Source organism: Clupea harengus, chromosome 8 (genome assembly GCF_900700415.2).
Source record: "Clupea harengus chromosome 8, Ch_v2.0.2, whole genome shotgun sequence".
NCBI classification, from domain to species: domain Eukaryota; kingdom Metazoa; phylum Chordata; class Actinopteri; order Clupeiformes; family Clupeidae; genus Clupea; species Clupea harengus.
Genome location: NC_045159.1, coordinates 27,005,892 through 27,022,957, shown reverse-complemented (window position 1 = coordinate 27,022,957; position 17,066 = coordinate 27,005,892). Strand labels below are relative to the sequence as shown.

At 41.5% G+C, this 17,066-nt stretch overlaps 1 protein-coding gene and 1 pseudogene across 2 annotated transcripts; both read right to left on the bottom strand.

Moving 5' to 3' along the window:
• Positions 1-1,873: 1,873 nt before the first annotated feature.
• Positions 1,874-7,549, bottom strand: ufm1 (ubiquitin-fold modifier 1). 2 transcript variants are annotated; one of them, XM_012821008.3, is made up of 6 exons: positions 7,335-7,443; positions 7,194-7,250; positions 5,949-6,006; positions 4,142-4,181; positions 4,019-4,051; positions 1,874-2,990 (listed from the first exon to the last, which is right to left on the bottom strand). In XM_012821008.3, coding segments are annotated over exons 1-6 (276 nt in total). In that variant the 5' UTR covers positions 7,337-7,443; the 3' UTR covers positions 1,874-2,904. The 2 variants fall into 2 exon arrangements, with proteins under 2 accessions (XP_012676462.1, XP_031428435.1); XM_031572575.2 differs by lacking the exon at positions 4,019-4,051 and having other exon boundaries at positions 7,335-7,549.
• A 6,174-nt stretch (positions 7,550-13,723) lies between these two features.
• LOC116221570 lies at positions 13,724-15,187 on the bottom strand (annotated as a pseudogene).
• Positions 15,188-17,066: the final 1,879 nt, after the last annotated feature.

Below are 17,066 nucleotides of genomic sequence, written 5' to 3'. Positions count from 1 at the left end.
TACATCCAGGCTCATATTTCTACGTGAAAAAAAAAAAACATTTAAATGTGGGATGCCTGGAACAGAAATGCATTAGCACTTGATGTTGAATTGAATAATCAGCGTTACATAACAGTAACTGCACCCCAATTACTCTTTGATACACCAGGCATGGTTTCACACAAACTCTTCCCCAGAGAAGGTTGCTGCCAGGCTGACCCCTAATCAGTCGATTTATTCCTGTGTGGCATCAGGTGTCAAATGTGACTGAGGTTCAGTTCTGAAAGGGTCAGCGCCTTTGTGTGTTATTTCACTGAACAGAGCACAAAAAGGTCAAAAATGTGTTCTGAATGCACAATGGCAGATCTACAAGAAACTCAGTAACTTCCTGTCTTACATCCTCGTGAAATTGTTATGTTGCTCTTGCTCAATCCTCGGGCCTGCGTGGCTATTCTTGTCGTCTTTTATGAACATAGAACATTCATTTGAAAAGAGTTATAATAGGACTATTGAGCAAGTAATGTTTTGTCAAGAAAAAAATGCTTCTGCTTCGAGGATAAAGACTTTATCAACATTTTCGAAAATACAGCAGGTGTGCTCGTGGGTTACTCCTTGGTCCTGACATCACCACACTAATTTTCAGACCATGGCTTATCGATTGTCTGTCATCTGTCCTTAGATCAAAGTGACATACTTTTCTATCATTAGTTACATCTGTTCACCAGTTCTCTATCACTACATAGTGTGTGTACCTCAAGTGAACTTGAAGCATGTTTAGTTCACCGAAGTCTTGGGTGCAGATGCTGGTCTAAATTGTCAAAATGAGATGAGTCATGGCTCCTGGGCGGCTGAGACCTATCCGGTATGATCTGGCTGAGCGGAGTTTAAGGCCTATCCTCTCACCACGGGGCACTGAGCTTCTCACTGCGGTGAGGGAGAGGAGGGTGGTGATGAGGGAGAGGAGGATGGCGATGAGGGCAAATAAAGAGCACTGCTCCAAAGGCACACGGCCATGACTTCTCACTGTGCCAATCGGTTCCACCAGTAAACATAGCCGAGATGGGTTGCCAGGCAATGGAAGGTGTAAACCCTGCAAAACAAACCCTAGTGCAGTCCCTCCAGCCATTTTAACAACATAACAAATTTGAAAGTTTGATGTTTGGTACACCCCCATTCTGGGTAGTATAAATAGTAGCTCGTTAGGGTAGACATAATGATAAAACGATACTAATGGCTTTGGATGCACAGGCGCAGACCCAGGTGACCTTGTGTACCTTAATGCTTTTGAAAGTATGCCTTAATTAGCACACTCCAGCTAAAGAACCCTTACGTTTCCCGGGTCATACATTTATCTCTGAGGATACGCAATTACGACTCAAGAGATGCGAGTTGAAAGCCACATATGTAGTTTCTTCCTCTACATCTAGCGTTTTTTTCCGCTGTTAACCCTGGCATCTGGCCAGTGTAAAAGCCAATCTAATTTGGGTGTGTGATGAATGTACCATCTCTTGTCCCCTCTTCACTTTCCAGTCTGGCCTGCTAATAAACTAACCGCATCATTTCCTTGCCCGGGTCCAACCCTGACAGCAAGGAGTGAAGGACTGACGGATGAGAACAGAGGCTGTGCCTTCCACATTATAGTAATGACACCACTGCACTGCTGCATACATTAGGGACCCTTCCCCTGTAGAGGAAGTGCTGCGAGAGCCCCTCTGATTAGAACAAATAAAAGATCCATTATAACAGGCAACTGAATGCCACATCCTCCCGCTTCTTTTGGCGGTGGCTAATGGCGGGAGGCGTATGCCATTTACCAGCCCTTCTTCTGCCTTCCTCAGTGCACTCACACCTAACACTTCACTTCTTCATGCTCAGAAATAATAGAGGGACAAAATGGCTTTAGTGCATCTGTATTATTGAAATGTTAATGACTGTTTTCAAACACACACGGACAAAAGGATACGGACATCTTGAGAAGCACTGACATATGCTCTATCCATTATGAATTAGTCATAACACATTTGTATAAGACTTTGCCTTAAGGATTAGTTTTTAAAGTAGTGTATGTGCCTAGCAAATATTTGAAATAACTGGAGCCCCCCTCAGGCTTGGTGACATTTTGCATGTTAACTGTTTCTCTACACCACCACTGAATACATAGAGAAGAAGGAGCAGGTCACTGCAGTTTAAGACAATATTATTTATGCATAATGGACAATACATGTTTAACTTCTACATATAAAACAATATCCTTGCGCTATTCATATGCTAGGCAAATGAAGGAAATCAAACATGAAATGGCCATGGAATGAAAGCAGTTGTGTGTCCAGGTTATTGACCATACTGAATATCAGTGCCTAGAAAAGGGTACGTCAACCTTTGCCTTGATATGCCTGTACTTTAGAAACGGTGAGGGTAATGGTGAGAAACCGATATTTTTGATGGAAAGACGTGCAAACTTTAACGATCTAAATGATACTGTTCGTTTGCACCTGGGTTGCCTTGGGAACTGAGGGGGGTAGCTGGCAACAAAAAAAACTAGTTAAAAAAAACAAACAAAAACAAAAAAACAAAGAAAGGGAAAATTACTTTTATGTAAATACTGTCCAATTCCTTTTTGTACATCACTGGCCACACTATATCCGTCATGCTGTGTTCATAAAGCTCTGCAAATATTTAATTTTATTTTTTCATTGAAAGAAAATGTGCTGCGTAATTTATTAATATTTTCTCATAGACATGTACGCAGATGCGTTTCCACGGTGTCACGTTGAGTTGAGTGATATTGCAGAACTGAAAGGGTCCCGTAGTGCAGCCCTATCCTTCGGTGTGCCGTGACGGCAGAAGCGGACGTTCAGTGGGGGGTTTTCATTTAGCAACAGGGAGGAAATAAATACACAAGTGACGTTCTTTGTCCCGATGAAGTCATTTCCTGTTTGGACAAGAATTGTCTCCCACTCTGTCTCGGGGAATGATTCGGAGTTCTGAGCCATGCTTCAAGAAGACGTTTCCTGAAGAAGAAGAAGAAGAAGAAAAAAAAGAGATTTCTTAGCAAAGACTCCAAAACACGTTACGCACAGGCCACAAACAACCACATGTTTACCTTAACAAATGTCACTGAAATCTATAGCCTGTGTTGCAGGACACTTGAGAGGTAAAAACCCAAACGTAAGCAGGCAGTTTGTCCTCATCGCTGAACAACTCAGGCCTGGGGCAGAGGTGGATGGGATATTTCTGCACCACTGTAGGTTGGAACACTGCTCTGTCTTCACTGAAGTTACATTATATAAGGGGAAAGCATCACCTTTTCACTGCTCTGTATGTCTCTCTCTCTGTGTGTGTGTGTGTGTGTGTGTGTGTATTTCCTATGTGTTTTGATAAGGATATAGAGTCTGGGGGTGGGGGTATGTATGAAGGAGGGATAACTTCCAACACACAGGTTAAACAGTACAAATGTGTCCCATTAGGTTAACCTGATCATGTATTAAATGAGTCATTTCATGGAGCAGCAGCAGCTGTGCAGCAGCTGTGCAGCAGGCGCATTCCCTCTGCGCAGCCTGAGTGAGATCCAGTGCAGCAGCTGTGCACCCAGGTCACAGAGTGAATGAGATATCTCATGAGATCCCTGGAGCATTACACACTAATAACACCCTTTTATTCAGTAAACCCACGAAAGGCATAGACGACAACATCAATATTCGAGAGCTAATAAGTACATGCAAGCCTTTTAAGTCTGTACATCTCGTCTCAACAAAGGAGATGATACACACAGCCACCCCACGGCCCTTTGGGATAAACAGAGAGATCTACTTTGATTTGGAGCTTTTTTTATTTATCTCGGATGGTTGCTCTTCTAAATTACTTTTGAAGTTATAATGAAAAAGGTTCCGACGAGGAGCTCTGATCACAAATTACAAGTGCTGCTGAATGTCAGGCACATCAATCTTAAACCGATAGAGGCGGGGCTTAAAGTAGCAAAATACATATTTTGGTGTTGAAGTACAACCATATGCCAATGTTGTTCCACACACACACTAACCTGCCGTTTGTGCTGGGTTGATTCCAATGCCATCTGCAGACGACAGCAGAAACAAACGACAACATGAGTAAACATAAACATATCTATCTAACAGTTACATATTACGCAACACCCTGTACTCACCATTGGTAATGATGGCACTGGTGGCTGCTGGCACTTTAAACTACAAGAGGAAAAGAGGAAGAAGGAAATGAACGAGACTCGATTAGCAGGGCACTCTTTAATTCCAATAGACAAATGCTCTCTGGTGCAGTGTCTCTGTCTTCAGTCACTCTCAGGCAGGCCAGCACTGGTTTGTGTCTCAGACCCAAGGGAAGCACCGCTCACTACTGAAGGGGGGCACGAGGTGAGGCACAGGGCAATCGTTTCCTTCCACAGAAGTGCAAACAACCCTGCAAACTGTAATGACACCATCCCGAGGAAACACCAGGAGGTTGTAAGGCGAGAAAATTGCCAGGCTCTGGATTCCATTCCAAGTTCATTTCAACCATTTGGACTGAATTGAAATGACTTGAAGTCGACTAATCATTTTGGTATATGGTTGTTGCTTCACATAATTACAGAGACCACATCAGGCAGTTTTTAGGTAGACACATCCTGCCACTTTGTGTTTATGATGACTTTAAAATATCTAATTTGGTGGTAGTGATGCAGCAGTATCTTAGCACAAACACTCAATAACTCCCGATAGCACAACCAGTCAATAAAAGGGTGGTTTTTTTTCCAGGTTTATTAAAAGGTGGCTGTGTAATTTCCCATTTCTGCAAAGATACCTCAATTCTGAGAGCCCATATCATCCCCCCTGAGTGCATGTTACTAAAGTGGGCATGTCAGCTACATTAGTGGCCTGGTGCTCCCAGCTAAAACCTCACAATCTGCTATGGCATATTGGCTCGGAACCGGCGCTGAAGAGCTGAAAAAGACGATCCATGACCCTGTTCTCCTGCTTTCTCTTCTCCATTTGTCCATGGCTTACATTGACCATTAGCTCAACCCGTCACTGTCAGAAAGGTCCACTGTTTTCCATTACTAGTTCTGAAGTGACGGAGCATAAATGTAAGAGAACATAATGGAAAAGTGACAGTGTGTCGAGAAGAAAGCTCTGGAGGGTCATCACTAATGCTGCCGCTTCAGAAAAACACAAAACTCGTTTCGACTCCTTTTAACTTGCTTTGTCCGCAGAATGCTGATAATTACGTGTGAATCAATGAAAAGTCTGAAAACCCGCATGAAGCGTCATAAAGAGCTTTGACATTCTTCACTGCGTACTTGCTGGGGGGAAAATGGCAACCATTCAACCACTTCAAAGTGATCACTGATAATTCAGGTACTGTGAACAAATAAAAAAACATCACTCTTCTCTCTCTCCCCTCACTCGCTCAGCCACCTGGCAGCACTCAAAACAGCAAGCTGTGCTCCAAGAAGATAAGGGTACAGAAATATCACAGAACGAGCTAAGCAGTATAAATCAATAAGAGATAAAAAAAGGGGGAATTAGGAAATAGATTACACAACCAAGGTGCAGACAATAACTTCACCTTCTCTGAAGTCCTACCGCTATTATTCAGTAGACATGACTAGCCGAACAGCGTTTACTTGCACCAGTATGAATTTGCATGAGGAAAGTGCTCTGACAGTGTGTTATCCATTGTTCTGTAGGAGATCAAGGGTATGAACTTCTGTTCTCATGAATAAAACATTCAGCCTCTAGATTAAAACGGACGCACAAAGAGGCATTTATTTGCAAAGGCACCAAACAGATACGTTAAGTATGAATGATTAACTGATGTTTGCCTACCCACCCACCCCCCCGGTACACTCTAAAATGTGTCATTTTTCCCATGCACAGACAAACACAACCTGAAATATAGAGTGTATCTAAATATACAATGAATGGAGGAATCCACATGGCCTGAAGTGCAGGGCTCACCTCCTCTGCTGCAAATTTCAGCACTGCCGTGAAAGGGGTGACCTCAGGGACACTTAACCTGAAACAAAATTAGTTTTAGCAGCAGTAGCATTAAGGCTCCTCTCCCCCCCAGGAACCCCAGAACAAAGCAGAGCTAATTAGTTTAGACTTGATTTTATCACTAAAAAAGCATTATTTTCTCTGTCAACTGTTCTCATCAGAAATAATGTTTCCACGCTATGGGCAACATGCATATGATTTGTTTCTAGAACAACTGAATTTCAAACTCTGAAATTGCCCCTAAGCCTACAAACTGATTGCAGTCACAAGGAGAATTGCACGTCACATTCTGGTGAGAGCACTGCACCGCTTTAAACAACGCGTTTGTTTGGGTATATTTCTGCTTCTCAAAGCCACCATGATTTAAAAAGAAAAACAACACGCTTGTTTTACTCTACTGAAGTGATTTCAACAAGCTGACATGAAAAGACTGGAGATTGAGGAGTTGAAGCATTTCCAGGTAGACTTCAGCTGATTAAAACGGATTAAAACTTAAAGGTTACCCAGAGTTGTTCTCTAAGCTCTAGACCTAAATACCAAAATATGACTAACTTACAGTCATAACCATAACAACGCATTCACAAACGATAAATGGTGTTCCCCAATCCCTGCTTGTTTTAACGTATAAACATCTGAAACAAACAAGTGATCAAGAGCATATCGCCAAAAATACTACCCTAATAAATCGATCGATAATGACACCCCCATTTCAAAGTCACTGGAGCTATACTGCATACGTTCTACTAGAAAACATATTCAAGAGGGTTAACGTTCGTTGAATTCATAACCAACCCGACTCAGTGATGAATTTTATGTTAACCAGCCTGACGTTGTAGTCAGGGCTGAAAAGGCATTATACGCCGTTTGGGAGAAAATATTAAGTATGAATCACAATCTTCTACAGAATGTACTCTTTCAACAAATTACGAAATATACCAAATACTGAATGATCACTGTAAGCTTGCTGACACAGAAATCTACAAACCTACTCACTGAATAGCTTGCTTTACTTGGTCCACTAATAAAGTTAGCTAATTTACCAAAGATACAGATAATGTGTCATATCACCTTATGCGTTTACTTCACTTTACATACTAAAGCTTACAATAAGACAGTTTGCCAGAGGAGACGTTCAATTGCAACTAATATTGGCCAATTGGCTAGCTAGTTCGTGAGCAGCAGGCACTGTGATGATCTGTCACTTACACTTTGTAAGGTAGCCTCGGATCCGAAGTCAGGGTTATTTTAAACGTGACTTTCGACCTGTTGACGGCAACGTTCACATTGTTACAAATCTTTTCAACAAAAGTATACAGAAAAGAGTTTAACTCATTCTCATTAACTTACATCTTTCACGGTTTACAGTGAATCACTTCTCCACCATAAACCAGGAAGCATGAAGGACCCAACGGACACGTCAGATGCCAGACACAGCAGTATTATTACCCTAAATCTCCCTGTTTTGGTTTCACAACATGCTTGCATGCAAGGTATGATTAATACTATATTTTAAGTAATGTCTGAAGTAAATCTTTTTTCCACGCAATGCAGAGCAAGTATTAATAATTATGGGGAGGCATTTCTTTGGCTACCTGATCAGTTTGTACCGTACCGTATATAATACGTGAGCCTAAAGATTTATTCAATCTCATTACATGAGGCTATTTTGATTTCTACTGAAGATATTCAGTTTTGTGATTTTAAGTGCACTCTAAAAAAAAAAAAAATCTTTGAGCGGTAAACTAAATTATATGAATGAATTATGATGAATCAATGCTCGTGTTAATATTGACAACATTCTTAATTTTAGAAAAAATTGGCCTTTTATGGTTGAAAATGGTTCAACATCAGCTACTGTTGAAAATCATCCTGAACCTTGAAAGGCTGACCTAGAGTCAACCGTTTGGTACATCTTTTCGTCATGATATTCAAATTCTCTAAATCTCAATCCAAACCCCCACCTCAACCACCTTCCTGCTTCCTAGCATTTTTCTAATGCTTTTCTTATGCTGTGAGTCAGAATTATTCACACACTCAGCTGGGGATTTAATACACTTTAATCAATAAAACAAGAGAAGGAATTGCTGAATTATTTCGTGGTTTCATACTCATTCTGTGTAAAAAGTGAGAAAATCCATAAGGCACAAATTGTTCATTAAAATTGTCACTATGTAACTTGCAGAAAACAGTTTTGTCAAGTTTTCAGATGTTTCCACATTTCCACATTTCCATACATCAGTGTCTAAAAAGAAACCAATTTATTCATTTAATAATAATTTGCAAGCAATAGAAACACTGTGAATGTATACATTAGCTGATCTACTTGTAGTGCAGGATTTGTTGTTGCTTGCCATTGTCAGAGTTTAAAGTAACATTATGTAACAATTTTACCTTAAAATAACTTCATGACTTTTTCAAAAATCATTTTGGTGGTACACTTACTTACAGAGAATGGCGTTTGTGCCACTGTCACAGCATGCCTGGTGCACCTGGTGTTGCACTATGTAACTTTGGGGTACAGAGAGCAAGACCTCTAGCGAGAACTACGTAATGCTTTATGGCAGCACCTCAAACAACAACAACTAGACCCATGCGTTAGCTATAAGAGGAAGCTAGCACAGTTTTCTCTGTATGGACATCATGGCAGAATCGATGAAGAAACAGAAGAAGATGTTGTTGGAGGAAGAGTAAAAGAGAGTAACTGAACAAGAGACTGAGGCTCTTACTCATTGGCGAGACCTAAATGTTACAAAAGGAAGCAAGTCAGATGCCGAGCAGGCTTTCTTCTGTTGGACTAGACAGTAATAACTTATTAGCTGTCTTGCTATAGCTTGTGTTGTGTGTGCTTGATGTTTGGCTGTGTTAGGAAAGTTGTCGACTCACTAGTTGTTCATCTTAAACATACCTGCCAATGTTATTTATGAAAGAATGCGACTGTAACCTTATTGGTGTCATCCCTGTTTCACAGAGATGTGTCGTTTTTCCAGATGCTCAAAGTCATTGAGCTGACCTGTCCATCCAAATAAATGAATCTCATGTCAATAAGTTTGATCAGTATTTGTCAATAAGCCTTGGAAGTTTGCAACCTTGAACTCAGCTATTGTAATAAATGACACTGTCCAATGTATATTAACCATGTCACCAACAACATTTTATTTGATTACACATACTCCACATTCAAACGCTTATGAGGGCTGAAAAAGTGTGCATTATTTCAGTAAAATTAAAATGTCATTCTTCTTTTTGTTATTCTTAGGTTACATTAGATGTTCATCTCCGATGTCACAACAAATAAAACTATGCAGAGCCATATTTGTGTAAAATCTTGTGATTATCTAATCTAATCTTGTCTACATGCTCCTTTGGCTTCTGAGGTTGTTCCATATCCCTCAGCTTGTCAGCAAGTGCACATGTACACTGTCCATTAGGGGGTCTCAAAGTGCGATTTGTATTTACGACAGTGGTGTAAAACTGAGCTACACTACGTAACTTTAGGGGTAGCTCAGGAGCAAAAATACCAATCCTCGCATAATGGGGCTTTAATGTTGAGCTTGTCTTGCGCTCGTTTGTGTTCAGTTCAGTGTTCAGGTTCAGTGTTGTAAGATAAATTCAGTTTAGGTATGAATTTATTAACATTTTATTTCTATTAACAATGTATGCCCATTTAACCAGTAACTGAAAAGGCAGTTGGAAAACAGGTTTCAGACAGAGGGGCCTAAGATAACATACAAAGCACATGCTTTCAAGTTTAGGATGACCAGTGACATAAATTCCAAGGTCATAGGGCAGCCTGGGCAGGAGACAGATGAGATAGGGAGACTATCTGTACCAGGGAGTGGAGATTCACAGAAACTTAATTGTCAGGCCAGAAATTACGACTGAAACATGCAAGTCACAGAGAGGCGTATACGTGTGGGGCCCAGAAAGTACCATCAGTGAAGATTGGACTTATAAACCAATTGTGATCACATGTAAAAGTCAGAACGCGTTCTCCAGCCGTGGGTGACAGAGCTAATTGTGAGCTCTGCATCTCCGGATGAATCTTGTCCAATCTTAAAACCAGTAAACTCAACTGTATCAAACCAATTGCTACGTGTGGCGGTCCGTTACTCTGATTTCTCTGTAAACCAACACGCAGTTTAATTTGACTTAACAGTGTCCACAATCTGGCAACCCGTGTGAGCTTGCAATACTGATTGTAACTGCTTGGTGTCCGGACAACACACAGACTGGCAGGAAGGAAAATGACCATTTCTTTTTTCATTTGAAGAGGTTCCAACCTCTCAAGAGGTTGACAATATAAAAGAGAACATCTTGGTGCCTCCACATGTGCCGACCAGAGCTCTATTTTCCATAAAGCATAAATCAAAGTAAACAAAGGACCAACATCACACAGTCACCTCAGCTCACCCCCTCTTGCCCACAGGCTACTGCTGCTGCTGCTGCTGGGCTATCTGCTATGCCAGTGGCCACATACTGCACAGTGGGACACAGCTGTGACTGTGACATTGCCAGGAGGCAGCTGCTGTCTGCAGTCCTGTAGGCTTCTTCTTGTTGTTCTGAATTACCACAGAGTGAAGCGGCAGCATCGAGGATGATGGAACTTGGAGTGAGAAAATCAAGGAGGATTAATACAACGCAAATAGGCGATGAACCGGAACAACACACTTTCCATCACTATTAAATGTGATGATATTTTTTGTTGTGGTTCTTATTCACATTATGTACCTAACCTTTTGTGAAGGTGCATTAAATGTTTTTTTTTAGGGAAAAGTTTATACGTGTGTTTGACTCCTGGGAAGAGAAACAGTCTTTGAATTACTTCTAACTTAATCTTTTGCCAAGAACCCCAAACACATTTTAACCCATGAGAAGAAATCATGAGCATCACAAGGTCGATGTGGTCATTCTTACAATATTTTAAACTCTTCCAGACATGAAGGGATTAGCCTGTGCAGTGACTCAGCTACTTGGACAGCAAAACACTTGTGTGAGATGGCCTTATCTAAAAATAAGAACTCTTACGCCTACATTATATTTCTCCGACAAAAACCATTCTGGACATTGCACACGTTTATTGCTTGGTTTTATGAGAGCTTTCGAATCCACTGTATACCAAGTCTCGGGAGCTGGGGAAAATATGAAGGAAAAAAAGTAGCCAGACAGAACTCTTTGTTGGCAGTACTTCATTTGTGTGCCTTTGTCACCTCCTCCATGAGACACCAGGGTGTTTATTTAAACATACTAGACATTTACGTGCTGGTTAAAAGGCTTCATAGACCTTGTCTGCACTTCTCTCGCAAGGCAGAATTTCAGCAGTCCACGTACGACAGCCCTGCATCTGGCTAGGCTTAGACAGCAGCTGCTGTGTCTTGATAAGGGCACCCCAATCCTGCGGAGCAGTGGAGCATTGTGCAGCCCTACTGTGGTCCCCCTGGCGTGGAGGGAATACTCTCATATCTGCACTTGTTTCACTTTCTTGCCATCCTGGTCTTGCACAATGTCACGATGTGTTGAAAATGTGATTTGAAACTGACCAAAAAGGTTTAGCATGTGGAATAGTATGATCATATTGTAGGGTGCTTAGGCTTGTGTGAAGACTGATGATACACAGCATATATATATATATATATATATATATATACGTGTGTGTGTGTGTGTAAAGACAAATAAACAATGTGTTACAGTAGGACTGTTGTGTTACACTCAGGACATGTGTATGGAATAACAGCCATTTGTAGTCCAGCTCTGATCTTGAAATTGATTTTGACCCTTGTTTAAAAAAAAAAAAAAAAATTCTAAATGATTAGATTCCGATGTCTAATTCAGTGACCTTTCCCCATGTGTGCACATACTATCCCTCACAGAAAGAATGTACTAAAACTGCACATTATTTTTTTACAAAGGATTTACTACCATTTCTTCAGCTGGATTAAATGTGTGAAAAACTCCACTGCATTGTCACTGACAGAACTGGGAGGTATCATAGAAAAGGACAGGGTCCCCAGTCATAACAAAAAGCATTTCAAATACCATAATAAATGGTTGGTTTATTTCTGGTGACTTAATATTCAATTCCTGTCACCATGGCAACTGTACATATTTTGATAAACAGATCTGTCTGTGCTGATATGATTGAAATTACAGGGTTAGCAGCATATGCCCTGGAAAAGATTTTTTTTTCAAAACCTTGCCTGTTTCGTGTCAGTTTGAAATAAAGGACTTGGCTAAAAGACATCTAAAACTTCAGATTATGGCCCTAATTTTGTACATATTTATATGCTTACTTAGTGACTTAACGCCCGTTGCTCCTTTTTCAGTGAGCACAGACCGTTAACCACAGTCTGCCAGAGTCTGCCAGTCTTCTATCCTGGGCTTTCCTCTCCAGCTGCTTCCATGACAGCCCGCTCTGCTTCTTGTCAGTCTCCAGGTCCCTACACCAGGTGTTCTTGGATCGGTCTCTCTTTCTTGTGCTCTCTGGTGCAGTGTCTCTGTACACCAGGTGTTCTTGGATCGGTCTCTCTTTCTTGTGCTCTCTGGTGCAGTGTCTCTGTACACCAGGTGTTCTTGGATCGGTCTCTCTTTCTTGTGCCTTGGGGGTTCCACCTTAGGGCCTGCCTGGTGGTGCTGGCATTGGGTTTACGGAGTGTGTGGCCGAACCATTCCCATCTTCCTCTCTTGATCTCCTCTTCCACAGGTTGTTGGCCCATTCTCTGCTAGAGATCATTGTTGCTGATGGTATCTGGCCAGTGGATGAAGCAAGAATCGCCTCAGGCAGATGTTGATGGATGTACTTTTGTCATTGTGGTTTTGGTTGTCCTCCACGTCTCTTATCAACAGAGTAGTATAGGCTTGATGCTGGAGCTGAAGTCTGAGCTGTTTCTTTGGAGGTCCAAAAACTCTTCAGCTGGATGAATGATTGCTGTCTCTGACATCTGCATCCGTGTTGCCCTACCTGTCCATGCGACTGCCTAGGTAAGTGAAGGCTTCTATTTCCTCAAGTGCTCCAGGGTCACTGGGTCTTGGTAGGTTGTGTTGACCTTGAGGACTTTAGTTTTCCCTTAATGGATGTTGAGGCCTACTTGTGATGATGTGTTTGCCAGTACTCTTGTATTCTCCTGCATCTGCTGCTGTTGACTGTGAGATAGGAAAGTGACGGAATCTAACAAGCACGCCAAACTTGAAGAATGGCTTAGTGGCTTAATGACTACAATAAACCTCAGATCAACACATTAGGCCTTTTGACTATTGATTGTGGAATTGCGAGAGAGTGGCTTGTTTTCGCCGCGACACCTGTAATAGTGTTGATCAGAGAATGGTCTACTTGACAGGAAGAAGGTGTTGGCATCTTTGTAAGTCAGTCAGATGGGAGAATACAGGGGGAGTGATGACATAACATTATAGGATGTGGTCTTAACTTTATGGCAGGAAGGGGATTTCACCAATGGGGGGCGGGGTTGGGGGGTGTTCATAGCGGGAAGGAGACTATCTGGGGGGAATGCTAATGGTCTCAGCTGACAGAATACAAAATAATGTCAATGTTCAGTTCCATCAAAAGCAAGCTCATCTGCAAAGTCTAAGTCATCTAGCTGTCTCGTGAGTGTCCGCTGGATCCCATTTCTCCTCTGTCCTCTTCACTTGGAAGCTTCGGGTGAGCTGTCCTCCATGAATAACTCTGCATGCCATCACTTTCACCAATTTTTCTGCCATAGTTTTGGAGCAGTTTCCAGAACTGTCGACGCTGTCTAACCCCTTCTCGTAGTCTATGGAATTGATGTACAGCAGAGCGTTCCATTCCAATCATTGCTCGACTGTGAAAAGGGGTTGCAATCTGGTCCACACATGTTTCTATTCTGCCAAAGGCCTGCTTGCTGATCTCTTAGCTGTGGGTCGACGGTGTTTTCTGGCTTTTTTCATTTCCAGCTTGGTGGGCTTCCCACAGTTGATGAGAAAGTCCGTCTTTGCAGGTTGAATGTCGGTTAGGGTTAGGCGGTGTCAGTTCATCTGTTCAGGAGTTCTTCAAAATGCTCTGCCCATGTCTCCTGCTGCTTTTCACCAGTCACTCTGGCTGGCTAATCTTGGGGGACAGCTTCTTGGGGGGCACGTTTCATGTTTCCTTTTGCTGTTTGCCTCTTCAGATTCTTTAGCGAGGCTGTCAATGAAGTTTCTCTTGTCCCTCTTGGTGCTTTTCTTTACCTTTCTGTTGACCTCTATGTATTCTTCTTGAGCTTTTGCCTTGGTTGCTCTCTTGGTTGCTACTCTCTGCCTTCTTCTGTTTCTGCCAATTCTTTCTGCTGGCACGTCTCTTCCTGATATGTTGTTGCAATTGCCTCTCTTATCTTTCCCCATTGGTCTTGCATGTCTTCTTCTTTGTTACTCAGTTCTTGCAATACTTGGGATCTGTTCTTCTTCAGATTCAGCGTGTACTTCTGTGTGTCATTCAAAAGGCAGACGTTGACCATCTGTCTCTTTGTTGCTGCTTCCATCCAGTGCTCCTTCAGTTTCAGCTTCAGCGTGGCGATTAGCAGGAGGTGACATGATGCTCTGTCTGCGGCTCTCCTCACTCGTAGGCACCACAGTGATCTCCTGAACTTCCTGCAGCTGGTAATACAGAAGTCGTCTGTTTGGTTTTCAGTCACACCATCCTCCAGTGATACCCAGGTCGCCTTGTTGATCCTCTTGTGTGAATAAACACTTCCTCCGATAACTAGGTTGTTCAGGTGTCCGCAAATCTTTCTCCATTCTAACTCATCTCTCTGCTTGCCCATCACTTCTGTGTAGCCTGTGTTGTGTCTTCCGGTCTTTGCGTTGAAATCCTCCATGAGAACGTTGATGGTTTTTCCCTTCAGATGTTCCAAGATGCTCTGCAGTCTGCTATAAAAGTCGTCCTTTTTTCATCATTGCTGTCATTTGTTGGTGCATTGCACTGTACCACATTCAATTTGATCCTCTGCTTCTTGGTTCTGAAGGAAGCTGTTATGATTCCCATCCAGTCAGTGCTCTCTGTGCTGTTCTTGATAGAAGAAAACCGACCCAGTTGGTGTGCGGGGCTTTGTCCTCATAATGGCCCAAGTAGAGTAGTAGCTCTCCGTTCATCAGTCTTTGCTGTCCAGATTGAATCTTGTCTTGCTGATTCCAAATAGGTCTGGGTTGTATCTCCGCATTTCTGCTACTAGCTTGCATGGTCTTTCTGGTCTCATACATGGTCCTGATATGTGACCATAGACACATATGTCAATAAATACTGTATTTTGCCTGCTCATATTCTGTATGAGTCAGTGATTTAGAGTGTAAGTATACCCCCAGCTCTGAGCCCAACGGCTCCAACAGCATAAGTACAAACAAAGGCTAAAGAGTGAGCAAGAGGCTAAGAGGAGGGTCAGGGAGGGGCTGAGAGTTCACTTGACTGACAATCTATGTGTTCCATAATGTGGATATGTAACAACCGATCACATCAACATCAGCATTGGCCTTGGATGATTTTAAACAGTATGGTGTGTTGAGTCATTTTCAACCGATAAAATACTGATTTGGATATAAATTGTAAGTTTGTCAATATTAATTTTGTCATTGATGTGTCTCATCACAGTACAGTCATATTCTTTAGTTTACAGCTCAAAAAAAAACATTTAAGTGCATACTTTCAGCAAACAATTTATCTACAGTGTAATTGTCATATAGTACAGTAAATACTTAGGCACAGCAATATCTTCTCACATGAACATTGTGGAAATTAAGTGTAAGTCTGTAAGTTTAAAGGGCAACTTTAAAGGCAGACATGAGCTGGAGAGAGGCCATTAGCTGAGTGATATTTAGCAATCTACCCCGACGGTGAATCATACCTAAATATTATTTTAGAGAAGCCACAAACAGCTCCAGCCGGCTTTATATTTGTGGCTTGTCTCATAGCCTGTTTATCTTTAGTCATTTCCTGCAAAAAAAAAATAACATAATTAGCAAACTATACAAGAACAGCAGAAATATCTGTTAAGAACAAATAGGAATCTGGAATGTGTGAGTGAAAAAACAAGAATCTGTGGGTGAACAATAAATATACAGTGTATATATATATATATATACGTATATAGCAAACCTGAGCCTCATACATGGCCCCAGAACTTCTACAACCAGCAATCAAATGTATGATGTGTCTGTTTGTTTTTGCCAATTGTGAAATAGCTACAGATTATGAATACATGAATACTCTCTCTCTCTTCCTTTCTCTCTCTCTGCTTGGAACATGTCTGAATTGTTTTAGCCAAAAAATCACATATTGACCATCTGCAGGATTAGCTGCTGTTTACATGGAACTCTGTGGAAAGTTTCCGCCAGGCCATTCGAAAGGGAACACAGTTAATTATCCATATGCAGCTATGACTCTGACAAGCCCAAGCGGCTAGTATCCACTGACATCCACCTGTCTATGCTTTCCTGTCTTACTGAAAAAAATAAACCAAATTAAGTGAGGTGTCAAAAATCCTGTATCACGTTTTGTCATACTGCATTTCTTTGTTTGGGGAAGGATCTATCACTGTCACAGTTGTCTGCATGCATTGCATGGGGATATGTAAAACATTCTGAATAATTAGTCTATGGTGAATCAGGAAACATTTGCCTCACATTTTCATCGCTGAAGAGGCTGTTTTAAAGAAGTGAGCATGCACATGATTGCTGTAGCTTACTCTAAAGATGTTTTCACACTACACAGAATAGAATGTCAGTAATTCAGATCTAGTGAACTTCCTGAGTGTGCATCCATGTATACTATATCCTCCATTTCATGAAGTAAGACGTCATTCAATTCATTTCACAGTTTCAAGTATATTCTGATAGTCATAGTCTTTTTATGAATACGTTAGCGTGTCTTAGATAGTGGCACACATGTTTTGGGGGAAAATATTTATTTAATGTCAACAGTTTTTTTTTCTTTCAATAATTTTACTTCAATGAAAAGGTAAGATTTTTGTGAATATTTTGAGTGAAAGACCAAGAGGATAAACAGCAAAGACATATTTTTTTATAGCCTGTTTTGCTCATATTCACTAGGGGTGCCAATAATTGCGGAGGGCACTGTATATC

What these genes read in the sequence shown, in the direction of transcription:
- ufm1 (XM_012821008.3), bottom strand. An exon ending in CCGAGGCTACCTTACAAAGT is followed by an intron (nt 6,007 to 7,193) that starts GTAAGTGACAGA and finishes ATTTTGTTTCAG; the next exon opens with GTTAAGTGTCCCTGAGGTCA. An exon ending in CAGTGCCATCATTACCAATG is followed by an intron (nt 4,052 to 4,141) that starts GTGAGTACAGGG and finishes TGTCGTCTGCAG; the next exon opens with ATGGCATTGGAATCAACCCA.